At 41.8% G+C, this 13,497-nt stretch overlaps 2 protein-coding genes across 2 annotated transcripts in view; one reads left to right on the top strand and one right to left on the bottom strand.

The window, feature by feature from the left end:
• The window catches only part of LOC306814396 (putative COBW domain-containing protein 7), a gene marked incomplete at its 5' end in the record, with an annotated part of 373,307 nt that overhangs the window by 76,235 nt on the left and 283,575 nt on the right, over positions 1 to 13,497 (top strand). The window lies entirely within an intron of this gene.
• DMRT1 (doublesex and mab-3 related transcription factor 1) overlaps positions 1 to 13,497 on the bottom strand; it is a 55,977-nt gene that overhangs the window by 183 nt on the left and 42,297 nt on the right. Inside the window, exon 5 of the mRNA XM_079330055.1 lies at positions 1 to 589. This exon is cut by the window's left edge and continues 183 nt beyond it. Within this exon, the coding sequence (XP_079186181.1) occupies positions 447 to 589 (143 nt within the window). The 3' untranslated portion in view covers positions 1 to 446. The remainder of the gene's footprint in view (positions 590 to 13,497) is intronic.

Consider the following 13,497-nt stretch of genomic DNA (forward strand, 5'->3'; position numbering starts at 1 on the left):
TAGACTGCAATCTAAGGCAAGGCACTCAACTGTAATATGCAAAATATGTTAATTTGGCGACATGAGAAGAACATTCCCAGACCAAGCAGCAGCGTTAGCCCGCAAGGAACCGTTAGGAAGGCACAGCGGGATGATGTTCCCACAGATGAGTTATCGGCCCCTGCGCGGGGAGGGGCCGGCACAGGACTCCCGGTTACCGTGGCTCCCGCTACCCGGCGCCGCTCTCTCTCTCCGCCCTGGCCCGCGCTGGCTCCCGGCGGCAGGATGCGGCAGCCGGCCCTGGCGGCGGCGGGGAGGCCCCGGGCCGCCCCCGGGGAAGCTGGCGTCCCGCCCCGCACCTGGGAAGAAGAAACCAAACACCCCCCGCCCGTCCCCCGCAATCCCCAAACAGAACAAGCAAACCGAGAACGCTGCTGCTGTACCGCCCTGCCCGGCCAGGGCCGCCGCTACTCGCCGCCCTCCTGGACCGGGCTCATGGCGAAGCCGCCGGGCTGCGCGGGGGGATCGCACTCCAGGTCCCCCTTGGTGCTCTCGCTGCTGCTCGACAGGCACCCCAGCCCGGAGTCCTGGCTGCTGGTGGGCGAAAACACTGCGAGTGAGGGAGAGAGAAAAAAACACAGTGGCTGAGACAGGACTTGGGCCCGAGCAGAGGAGACCCCCACAGATCTGCCCTCTCCAGCAAGAGGGGCGAGCAGGTTCCCTCGTGCATGCTGAGGTGCTGCTCTCCCTCCCCACGCCGAGGTGAGCAGCGATGGGAGGAAAACAACTGGAGGTCTGGGGGCTGAATCCCTCCACCCACAAGGAAGCTATCCAAGGCCCTGTCCCGGACAGCCCGAGGCTGAGGCCAAATATCACAAAATTTAAAACTAATGCAGTGCTAGGAACGGTTGCAACATTGCAATTTGCAGTAGATACAAAAACCAAGTAAAAGGGTCTCTGACCTTCCTAACCTTAGATGAGTTGAGATCCACCCCCAACACTCCCTTCCTGCCTACCATGAATATAATTAAGGGGAAGCTGCAGTGGTAATTTCTCTCCTCATTAACTTCCTGATTGGTTTCAGGCTCAGGATTCCAGGAGCCGGCAGTTTGTCACCAATTCCAAATGGCCAATCGTTAATACTAATGTTTGTGTAGCTAACTGCCAGCATCTGCCACGGCTTCTTGTACAACAATAATAGGCAAAGGGTAACATCAGTGCTTCCCGTGTTAATCCAGATTCTGTTCATCAATAGGAAAATCTATGATGTAATTAGCAAAATGCATCAGTAGTTGAGGCAGCTGGAGGGAAACTAAATCACAGCAGGAACTCCATGAGCCCCTGACACCTTTATCATCAATACTATGTTCTGGATTTTACTCTTCAGTGGAAAGTATTACAGGCCTGTGGCCTTTTAAAAGAGATTATTGTTTACAGCCATTGCTTGTTTCTTAGAAGCCGTGATGAATCTAGTACAACTGCACAAAAACAAGGAATATGTAGCTGAGGCTTAAACTCTGTCCTGAAATCACACCACTGTGCTTAAGTGAGCTGCTCCTCCACACTTGAGCGCTGGGCGCTTTCAGACTCTGGGGACTTCTAGTAGCCCTGAAGTTCCATGAAGAAGATGAGGTTAGGCTTGACTTTGATTGCCAGTCAAATCCAACAGGATTCAAGGAAAGTAAATCAAGGAAAGTTGCATCATCTGGGTTTAGCCCACTACTCATGAGAAAATTAGAAATACACTCTTAAAAACACCAACACTCCATTTCTGTAGTATCCCGTGTTTCTGCAGCTCAGCTTACTAATTTTTCTTGTTTTTAAACACAACACTGGTTACCAAGAGATGGAAAAGACATTATGAACTGGACATCACACACATTTTCACTTACTTAACCCATGCACAGACGAAATAGCTATATCCATTTCTTTCAGTGAGTTTTGACCATTTTTGATATTGCAGAACCTGACTCCTTGATTTAAGGCAAGTGTCTCCTTTAATGCATATAAGGGATGACTAAGGCTCTAACATCACTCTGCCAAAGCAGACCCTATTATTGTCTTTTAGAGCTGACATAAATTTTTTAACTCCTGGGAATGGGATATTAACCCTATATTACATTTTTTCCCAGGTAAAATACAAAGAAAATAACGCAGTGCTTAGACGTGAGGGAGTGAAACGTAGTTAAGGCAATTTGCAACTTTTATACAGCTTTTATACATCCTGCAAATACTGCTAATTGGTTTAATTACACAGGATGAAGAATCTGGTCTGCAGCATCAAATGCACAAAACAGCTAAACAGTTCTCCAACAAGTCCAGGTCTGAAATAACCAGTGCACTGATGTGCACTTAGAACAGGCTGGAACTTTAGTTGGAAAAACTGTCTACATCTTTACTTTTTCTAGCCTGCCAACCCCAAAACCAGGAAGTGGTTGCAGACTCAGAAATTATCCTTGCGGTTTCCAAGAGCCAAACTATCTTCTGCAATGAGAACATACCACAGATTTCTAGTGGTGTGTTTCCTACCTTTCCTTTTTAGTGTTTAAGCAGGGTTGAAGCCAAGGAGAAATCACATCTCCTCAGGGTCAGGATGGGGATATCACTTGTCTTTTCCTTTCACTTCCTCTATTAAGTCATTTTACTATGGCCTAAGAGCTCCTAGGTAAACATGCAGATTACAGGAAGTAAGCAGAACAACAGAGGAACATTTCTACAAAGGAACTGGCACAAACATACTCATTGTACGGCCCAGTCTGCACCACGCTCCCATACTCTGAAACACACATTGTGCACCATTTCAGGTGAGTATCTCCTAGGGTTCATGCTTTGACTATTATGTAATGACAGAGCAGAGATGCTCTGTAGGTCCACATATCAATGTCCAAGGGGAAATCACCTACAGAATATAGAGGATTATCACATCTCCTGATGTGTCCTACAGACTAGCTCCTCAATGGTAAATCACACCTTTAGGTTGTACCTGCTAACAAGTGCAGCTTTGTTAGGATCTGGCCAGGACCTTTCTCCATAAGGTACCTTGCATTATATAGTAATGCAGCTGGCATCACCTCAATAGGGCTGGCTGCCTCAAGGGCTCAGCTCTGCAACTCTCAGAACCTCATTCTGCTCTGATTTAGCAAATCCAAGGTGTGTGAAGAATTAGGACTGTATGGATCCTGTGTTCCTGGACTCCAGGACAAAAGTACGTGGGAAACAACTGAAATTAAAAGGGGATAATTTTTCCTTTATTCCCAAATAGCCAGTGGGCAAGAGGTTTATTTATTTTAAAGGACTTGCTAATACTTCTAAGCATGTATGTGCCTGAATTGATGTAAAGGCCCACTTTTAAATACTGAGATTTATAAATCCCTGTGACAAATTTCAGGAAGTGTTGTTATTTTTCTCTGAACACAAAGAATCCAACAAATTCAACACGTTACAGTACAGATGTTAAAACTCTACCACAGCAAAACTGCCACTTTGTTTTTGCAGTCTCCTTTTAGAGCAACTCTATGTTAGCTTATTATAAATCATGGAATAACACAGAGGGCAACTTCCTTGGTAGACAAACAAATTTGTTTCTTAGCATCTCAAGTGGTGGCTCCTAAGTCTTCTACATGAATGAAGTTCCACCAGTTTTTCCACTGACTTTCAAATTAATCAAAGCTTTCCTTATTAGGCAATTTGGGCTATATTTGGGCTATATAATTTGCCCTCTGAATATGCATAAGGATATGCAATGAGAGCCAAAAAGGTTTTAAAGACAATCTAGCACTATCAAGATCTACCTCAAACGGGTAATGCTGCTACTTCTGTATCTAGACCTGGACTGCTTTATTGAACAGACCTCCTCTCTCGGTTTGGAAGACAGGTGTTTGGCTAAGGAAGGCAGGAGTCTCCCTTGGAATGGCAGATATAAACCCCCTCCCTTTAAATTACTGTAATTTTGAATTTAAGGGGCTCTCAGGCAAAGATGCAGGAACAGAAATAACATTTCTTGACTAGTAAGTGCAAATACAAAAAAACCCCCAACCAACCAACCAACCAATAGGAAAATTAAAATAAAATGCAGTATTAAAAATACACTGGCAGAGTCAGAATACAACCTGACACCACGTCAGTCAGGGTGTAGGTAGCAGTCCAATTAAATGGTGGCTGCAGTGACAAATGTGGGTCTGTTGAATCAGTGGTCCTGGAGATGGGTGTAGTTTCCCTCAGAAGGCCCAGTGATGCTGTAGAAGGATCTGGTTTTCCTCTGAGAACGCAGTGGAAAAATGAAAGGCTTGGCTCCTCCCCCTGGGTGGAGCATCTGCCAGTGGGATGATGTAATTTTATCAGTCATGCAGTGGACTCGATGGCTCATTAGCAGAAGATATCTTCCTGGACAGAGGATGGGTCACGGAAAAGACAAAGGACACTGTCCCACCTGGTTTTAACAGATGGTCCATTAACAAAAGATACCCCCCAGAGATAAGATGACTGCCCTACTGTTTCAATAGATGACTGGTTTCACATACCTTTGGTTATGTTCTGCATTGCAACCCAAGACACCTCCACTGCAATTAACAACCACTGAAGTCAAGCAAGTGCAGTGAGTAGGTGCAACACTGATAAAAAAAGTACAGGGTACTCAGATTGGGACTTGTGGCTATAAAAAGGCAGCAAAAAGGAAATAAGCCGTTCTGTTTCAGTGTTTTAATCATACAGCACTAAAATGTAGAAATCTCAAGTTCAAAGAAACAAAACCCATGTCCTTTTTGACTTAATTATATGAGTTTAATCTGTTTGAGGCTTGCAGCTGATCCTCCCACAGCTGCTACACAGCCCTTGTCTGTATAAACAGCAATACCAGAATGGGGCCTGTGACAGTTTTTAAAGACCATTCCTTGATCTAATTACCTTTTACCCTTGGAAAGCACTTGAATACTTTTGAGCCATATGAATATGAAAAAAATCAGCTAATATCACACAGGAAAAGAAGTGAGAAAGGATTCTATCCACAGACACAAAACCTTAAGTCTTCTGACACTGGTAACTGCATTGACTTTTAATTTGAGTGATTCCCAAAACTCAATGGACTGCAAAGAGTAATACACTTTCAGTGATGTGAGAAATCTGAAGGACATTCATGCTTGAAATGTCCTGAGTTTATGTTTAAAAAACTATTAAACTCTAAGTAAGGAGCAATTTGTGAAGATTTAAAATTGAGTGGTACAATTCATTTTTAAAAACTCTTTCACCTTTCTTAGGGAAAGTGAGTAAGCATACATGTCAGTCCTACACACTGCTAAGGGCCATTCACTTCTTCCTTGTGTGCACACTTGTGTGTCAGCACAGCTACACATATACAATGAAGAACTAAATGCTACTGGCACTTTGATGGCATGGGAGCATCACTAAAGCATGCATAAGTTTCTGGCACGAGGGTGGACAGAACTGCTCTTCACAGTACCTTCTCCTCCAAAGCACCTTCCTTCTGCGACGACTACTGCTGTTGCAAGCAGCAACTTCCACTCCAGGCTACAAAGATCCCACATACAGGCTCCTGAAAACCAAACTGGCCTGGGAAACCACTGCCTTAAAAATAAACTCCACATACTACTTTGACCAGTTGAAATGTCTTTTCAGTGATGTTTTTTCAGTAACTGTTTCAGTGATCAGTGTGTTATGGAGTCTTCCGTGCTGACCACAATGCACATTAATTTGCAAGAATATGGGTGAGATGCTGCTTTTCTGCTTTGCAAACTATTAATACAATGGAAACTGGTCTAGTTCTAGAAATATATGTCTGTGGATATTTTCCTGCTGACAAGAAGTTACAAGAGCAACAAACAGAGCTGCTTTTTTGATGGAAAAATAAAAACAAGCTTAAGATCTTAAAACAAATGCCAACTCCATCTGCATCTCTTAACACAGGTAAACTTTCACAGCACAGCCATTTTCCCCTTCTCTAATACCTACCCTTGTCACTAGCATTTAAAGCCATTAGGATTATCTTGGATGCCCACAGTAGTATTGTGTATTTTCAAACAGCATACTCAGGATAAAAGTAAAGATCTGAATAGAGATCTTTATTCAGTATGCTTTACCATGGATTATCTCAATTCTTTTCCAGTTCATGCCTGAAGTTTTAGCAACTAAGAAGGTAGGGCCATAACTGATGTAATCAGAAACCAGAAGCTGGAGAAAATACCCTCCTGTAGACTCCCTCACCTCTGGTTTTAAATTCTCTTACAGTTATATGTGAAACAATCAAATAAGCCTTTCCACTTCTCACCCACTACCAGCTAGACAGGATGCTAAAATGGTACTTGGGAAGCTTAGGCTTTTTACTCAGACTCCAAAACATAGCTTGAAACTACACCAATCTCTACAAAGCAACTGCCCTCCATGCTTGCATGCACCATCTGGAGCAGAGCAGTACTGAAGGACCAGCTTTGCATTCTGTGGCTAACTCAATGTCATTAAGCCACTGCTGCAGGCTGGGAAAAGCAGAGAATGAACAATCTCAGAAAAACATCAGGTGTGCTGAGGGGAGTACTCTTGCTTTGAATGACTGAAAGGCGACACAAGGAGTTCAGCTGATATAAACTCTCTTTGTTTAGCAGAAGTGAATGGTTACTTGCCTCTTGAGCATGCAACCCAAGCTCTTACTCTACTGAGTTAAGTCCCAGCCAGGTTCTCCACAGAAACCTCCCCAGTTTATATTCCACTGCCAGGAACCCTAACAGCTAGCTCTCTCAAAAAGAAAACATTATTTTAATAATTTCACAAAGATTTTGTGCTGGAAGACATGAGACAAAACGTTCTCTAGCATCTCAACATAAAGCAGGCATCTCCCACTGTTGGGTAACGAGGTAAACCAGGCATTTCTTGTAGATCATTTTCGAGTCACCTGTAAGTGAAAACATTTTCTATGATTACACATAAAGCACGACAACCTCAGCCACAAAAGAGCTGGGATGAAGATTTGACCTGTTTTTAACCTGGTATTAACACTATAAAGAAAGGCATAATGATGAAATGCAAAAAGTATCTCCCTTTTCAAGCCCTAGCCATCTCCAGTCCTCTCTTTAATCCCTTATGTTGTCCTGGGCACACAGCTGCACCGCACCTTGAAGAATTAGGGAATTACAAGAAGAACAGGTGCTGTATTGCCACTACTGCAGAGACTCTTGACCACCAGACCTACTTCTGGAGATCCTTACTTCCCTCAGACATTCACAGTCCACCAGAGGACTTGAACAAATGGTTGCATTGCATCAGAGTTCAACAGAAATTTTTGAAAAACAGAAACTAGGCCACCAACAAACCATTTAAAGATTCAAGACTGAAGAATAGCCACAGAAACATAGGAAGAGGCACTGATTTCCAGCGAAGGATAGGATTTAAAAAGTAGCTGTGAGGTATAGGGGGTATTTGGACATCTGTCACTAACTAGGAGCAGCAAGGAATCTCAGAGGCGTGAAGCCATTTGCTTCATCACGCAACAAGACTGTGACAAAGCTGGGACTTAAATCTCTTTATTCCTGGAAGTCAGATACTCTTGTCTATTCCACACAAAACATTGGAGACTGATTCTCCAACCAAAAAACATTCTCAAAAAAAAAAAAAAAAAAAAAAAAAAAAAAAAAAAAAAAAGATGTCCCTGTTGTTTTATATTGAGAAGACTGACAAAAGACAGGCAGAACTAAGAAAAAAAAAAGAACTTAAAATCCACTCTTTGGATCGTTTTTCTTACTCCTATAGTAATCAAAATCTAACTACAAGATTAAAATAGAAACTTATCAATCATATCTATTGAGAAATACATAATGACCTTACTCTGTAGCTCACAGTCTCATTCAACCTGACCTTGAATGTTCCCATGAATGTTCCCACCCATGACCTCTCCAGACAACTGTGCCAGTATTTTACCATCATCACTGTAAAAGTTTCTTCCCCTTTCTACTCTGAATTTACCCTCCTTTAGTTTAAAATCATTATTCCTTGTCCTATCTACAGGCCCCATTTAAAAGTCAGTCATGCCCCTGACAGCCCCTCTAGCTACTGAAAAGCCCCAGTAGTTTCTCTCTGGACTCTCATCTCCAGGCTTAAAATGTGAGACTGTTGAGGAAAGAAGGCCAGCTGTCTATCCTGTTCTAAGTTTGCAGGAATACTTGATTTCAGCAAAAGCCATCAGTAGGTTAGATTTTTCCAAAGCAAAAGTTTCTATTAGAACAAATTCTGACCAGCTCTAAGGAACAAAACATGGCATTGTCTCTCAGCACCCTGGAGTTCCCTCAGACACAGTTAGGAGACTTCATGCTAATTCTGTGGAGACTGATTACTGTCCATCTCATCTGGGGTCTGCGTCCTCTCCTATGCTGATGACACATGCTTTTCCATGCATCCCAAACACCACCTAACCAGCAGATACTGCCACAAGAGGTGACAGAATGGAAAAAAGGCTTTTTTGTGGGATGACTGCTGACACTGAGGGTATAGATGAAACAGGGAACTGCTTCCTGTTTCAAGAGAAAACCTCACAGGCTACATATGTCTCCTGGAGCAACACAGTAAATAACTAGGGAGCCCCTGCTCCTGGGGCTACCTGCTTCTGGGCATCACTACAATACAGATGACTTTGTTTTTTAAGATACATGTATTTCAAACCTGTCTTCAAAGAAGTTCCTTGTGAATAATTATCTCAGAAGTATCAACAGTCCTACCTGAAACACAGTGCCATTTGCAACAACTGAGGCAACAAAAAGTTTTCTGAAAAACATGGTTAATTTTAAAGGAAAGAGTACACTCGAGGTTCAGGATAATGTTATCAAGTAGCAGAGTAAGCAGAGACACAAAATAAAAGGCACAAAGTTTCTCCCTTGTGTAATCGTACTAATGGAAAGAAACATGATTCCAAGACCTCTAATAATCACATAAAACCTTTTAGTATTCAGCATAGAATCCAAGCACAACATTATTTTGGCTGAATGTCTCTCCATTCTTGGGTCAGAAAAGCTGTTAATCTTCACTAGTATATCAGGAACAAAAAAATAGTTTGCACAACACCAAGACTAGCCACATAAATGTAAATGTTAATTCTGGTCACTTCTCTTCATAGTTCATCATTGCCAATGTCAATTTACAAAACAAAGATGAAATCCATGTCCGAGATCAACAGTCCCAATGCTCAAAGCATAATCAAATAGTTATTAATGATGGACTCAACTCCTTCAGGTTTAACCATTCAATTTCAAAAAACACTGTCTTCAGTGCAACAGTGCTATATTATACAGCTTAAAAATTTTTTTTTGGACATAACTTGCAAGCTTTAGGAAGTCAAGAGGTTACTAAACAATCAGTCAAAAATACTAGGTCTAATGGAAGTGATCTGTTATGGTAAATACAATATATATCCAACTTGCAGATAAGTTTATTTACTTCTTAAATTCTCTTATAATTCAACTGTCTCTACTGAGAAGGGAGAAGACAATGATCTGCAACTTGTACCACACTTGCAAAATGTGGTTTGGAAAGAAGTTTGTCACTGACTTCAGCATGAGCAACACTATATTCACCAATGACTCTGTCCAAAACTGAGTAGGAGGAAAGAGAAAGCCTGATCGTTTATGTCTTACAATTAAATTAATCTGCAATTTAAAAAAAAGAAAGCTTTAAAGTGACTTTGTATTACCACAGCATTACCATTTTTAATATTAGCTTTAATCTGGATGCATGTCCAGCAGATCTGCAGTACTGGTTAAACAAGTATTAGTGAAATACACAGCACAAGATGGGTATGTGCAGAGTAAAAATGTTGCTACTTATTTAAAAGGGAGATTTATTCCCCCCGAAGTTTAAGAACCTTGCTGCAGTAAGTCACAATACTTGAGTAAATAGGGACAAAAACACACAACATTTTTGAGGTAGTCAAGTAAGTTAAATGAAGTTTCACACAACATTAGGCTTAAGACAGACCCACTGTGTTGTATTTATATTCATTTCCATGAACACAATACAAGTAATGCTGAGTGTGTGCCATCAGCTGGAGGGCATGGGCTGTGTTTAATGATGCTGCTGCTGCTGCTGCTCCATCTCCACAGCCCAGTGATGTCCTACACCCCACCTGGTGATGCCCACCTGGTGGGAAGGTCAACCCACCAGCAGCCAGTTGTTCTGGATCCTGACAGCAGCACCCTTGCTAGGAAGGACCAAAACTTCTCAAAGATCACACTGGTTACAGTCTACATGCTGTAGGGCCTGCCAGTAGGGTCCAAAAACTTTGGTTGTGTTAGCTTCTGTCAAGGCTACTAGGTCCTCTTGTGCCATCTTTCCTTACTAAGGTTGGATGGGAGCAAATGTAGCCAGCAAGTTTCAATGTGCAGTTCCCTACCCGTGCCTGGCACTCTCTGAAATCCAGATAGTGATAGTGGCAGGAAAGTTCTAAAGTATTTAAATAGATAAACAGATAATCAGAATTTCATTATTGTCATCTGTTGTAGAGAAAATTTTAAGGCAGGTCTCTGAGCCCAATCCAGACTCTGGAGGCTGTATCAAAGACTGCTTGCCTCCAAGGAAATCACTCCAACACTCCATCTCAGTTAATTTCCACAGTGCTGAATGCAACTCTGGTCATTAAGAAGGCGGGTCAACACTCTAAGGGCAAGGCAGCATGAAGGTAAGTGAAAACTGGAGCTCATGCTGTCCTGCATCATACAGCCCTGCTGCAACCCACCATGGACAGGGGATGGTGAAGGGAGTCAAGAGCATGGGCTGCAAGGAGCTTGCACTGCACAGTAACTCTGTACTTGGTGCTACTCAGGCTCAAGGCAGGTGTTTTCCCCTCACTTGGAAGACAGGAAGGCAGTCCTACTCCACACACACAGCTCAAGGCAGAAAGGAAAGCAGATGTCCAAGCTGGAAAGTTAAAGAGTTGCAGTTACAGAGGTCAGCTCCACTGCTGAGAAGAGGCATTTATTTTCAAACTACAGGCCAACCCTCCGTGAGGCTTTTTAACAACAATTAGGCAATTGCATCTTCATTTCAGGTAGTCCTGGGGAATTAATGTATCCACCTAACAGGAATACACCAAACACCTCTTAACAAGCCAGTGATATTTCACTCTGATTTAGACTCTGTTGGCACAACTCTATGTGCATTGTTTATGCTTTTGGAAAAATTAGAGACTCAATCCACAAAATTAAAGATTCTGAAAGCACTTGCAGTTCAGGGAAGCATTGGGGCAAGATGTGTTGGTAGAGACAGCTTTACAAACTGGAAGTTAATATTTATTCAAGGGAGGAAACAACAAAAACTAAGAATGAAGTCTTGATTTAGAGTGATTAGGAAAATTTATACTGTAGTTAGAAATATACAGCTAGCTCAAGCCTGCCTCAATATTGAAAAACTAATGTAAACAGTTGTTTCAGGACGGGAAAACAGAACCCTTCTTGCAGCGACTGCAATTGCTCAGAGAATGAACTTGAAAGGCAAAATCATTTATAAATAAATGGGAAAGAGCCCGCATTGATTTTTCTTTTCCTTCTATGTCCAGAAAGGAAACAAAAGTACTGGCCAACTGGACTAGGAACATCCTTTTACTTTTAGCAGTCTAATATGATTAATGCTATGCTTGGAATAAATAAACAACCTACATACAGCATACAGGGTGTGATTCAGACCTCACACAAATCTTCAACTTGAGAAACTTAACTAATTTAACAGATACTGTGAGAAAGACATCAGGCATACAGCTTTAAAACTGACATTGTAAAATTATGAGAAAGCAGGGAATAAATGCAAATATATACACACTAGTGTTAAAAAAGAAATTAAATTATAATTGTTTGGTTTATTTCAAAATGAACTACAGAGAATACTCTTACAACCTGGCTTCCCACTCTTTCCTCATCACATAGTAAAATGAATCCCTACAAATTAAGTCTTCAATTCTTAACATATTTCAAAACCAATCTCAACATTTTGTTAGTCTTTTATGAAAAGCACACTTAAAAAATAAACGCTCTCCCCAATCCCTTCAAACATTTTTTAAGGGAGCTGTAATCCACACACAAGGCTTTCAGCTTTTCTTACATCAGTCTCTGGGTACCAAGTGCAGACCCTTTAGTAGCAGAGGTGGGGGCACACTGTGGGAAGGGTAGGGAGCTGCTGGCATTTGTGTTGTGGGTGCACCACTGTGTGTGTGGTGTGACACAACAGGAATGTGCTCAGCAAAAGGCAATCAGTGGGCAACCACCCTGGCAGAAACTACCTGGTCTCTTCAGTCTTCTCCTTAGAACACTAAGAGCACTAAAAAGGTAAAATGTGGATGCCCTCCTAATTAGAGAGCAGAGCTGAGACTCTCTTCTATTCTGATTAGTCACAATCAACATTAATATTTATAGATTATCATAATTTACTCATTTGGAAGCAGCAAGGGGAAGCAAATACTTTTATGAGTGAAAAACAAGTTCACTGGCTTTGACCAGTATAGCATTACAAGTCTGGTTTTTTTCCATTTTTCCAGTGAAGGAGCACTTTCTCTTGCTCTTTTTGTGTTTTCTGTACTGCAGACTACCACGATGTCACAAGCAGAAAGCAGCTGTAATGCTGGCATGTCTGATCTACTTCAACAAGTTTGGAAGAAATGAAATGTAATTTATTATAGCCTATTTATGTCTGCAACAATTACCCTTCAAAACCCGAAGGAGAACAATGTAATTGAAGGTACATGCCTTCTTCCCTGCAGAAACCTCAAACAGCCTCAGGCAAGAGCCAATACATATGTAGTACAAGGCATTAAAAGAGTGTTGGATGCTGTAGCTAGCAATTATCCTGGTATTTAAACAAATCTATCGCTCATCAGGAAAGCGTTTAGCGCAGTAGTCGGAGCGAGACAGGCTGACACGGAGCACAGCTACTTAACTGTCCCCTCCAGCCATTGCACTTTCTCAGACTGAGTCATGTCAAATTAAACAACTACACATTGACTTTTCACTTCTGTAAACATTAAGGTATGATTGACAATTCTTGGATGGTATGAGGTAGTCATTATAATCAGCCAACGAACTGCTAGCTAATTCGTGGTGCAGTTTTTTTTCCCCTATTCTGAGCCACTTCTCTTGGACTGTTTTTACAGTGCCCTGTAGGTAACATCTGCTTTGGGTTTTTGCAGGGTCACTGTAATAAAAGGTCACCACCACCATGAGACTTTTGTGTGAGAAAACAATATACAATTAAGTGACTTGACCTGGTCTACAAAATACCATTTTTTTTCTTTTAATCCTGGCCCACACTTACCCATTTAATTCAAATTAGGAGATGTCTGGACAGCAGCAACTGGATGCCAATACTGCAGTAAATAATGTGGTATCTGGAGTATCTTCCCTAATTCCTGCCCTAAGTCATGGAGAGAGACCTCTCTGGTCTATGTAAAACAAACACTGCAAGAGCAGGAGTCACCTGGCAGAATGGGAAATTAAATTGTAACTTCTACCAAAGTGTTCTGACTACCCATTCGTAAAGACCTCA

This window comes from Erithacus rubecula (assembly GCF_903797595.1).
Source record: "Erithacus rubecula genome assembly, chromosome: Z".
Taxonomy (NCBI): Eukaryota; Metazoa; Chordata; class Aves; order Passeriformes; family Muscicapidae; genus Erithacus; species Erithacus rubecula.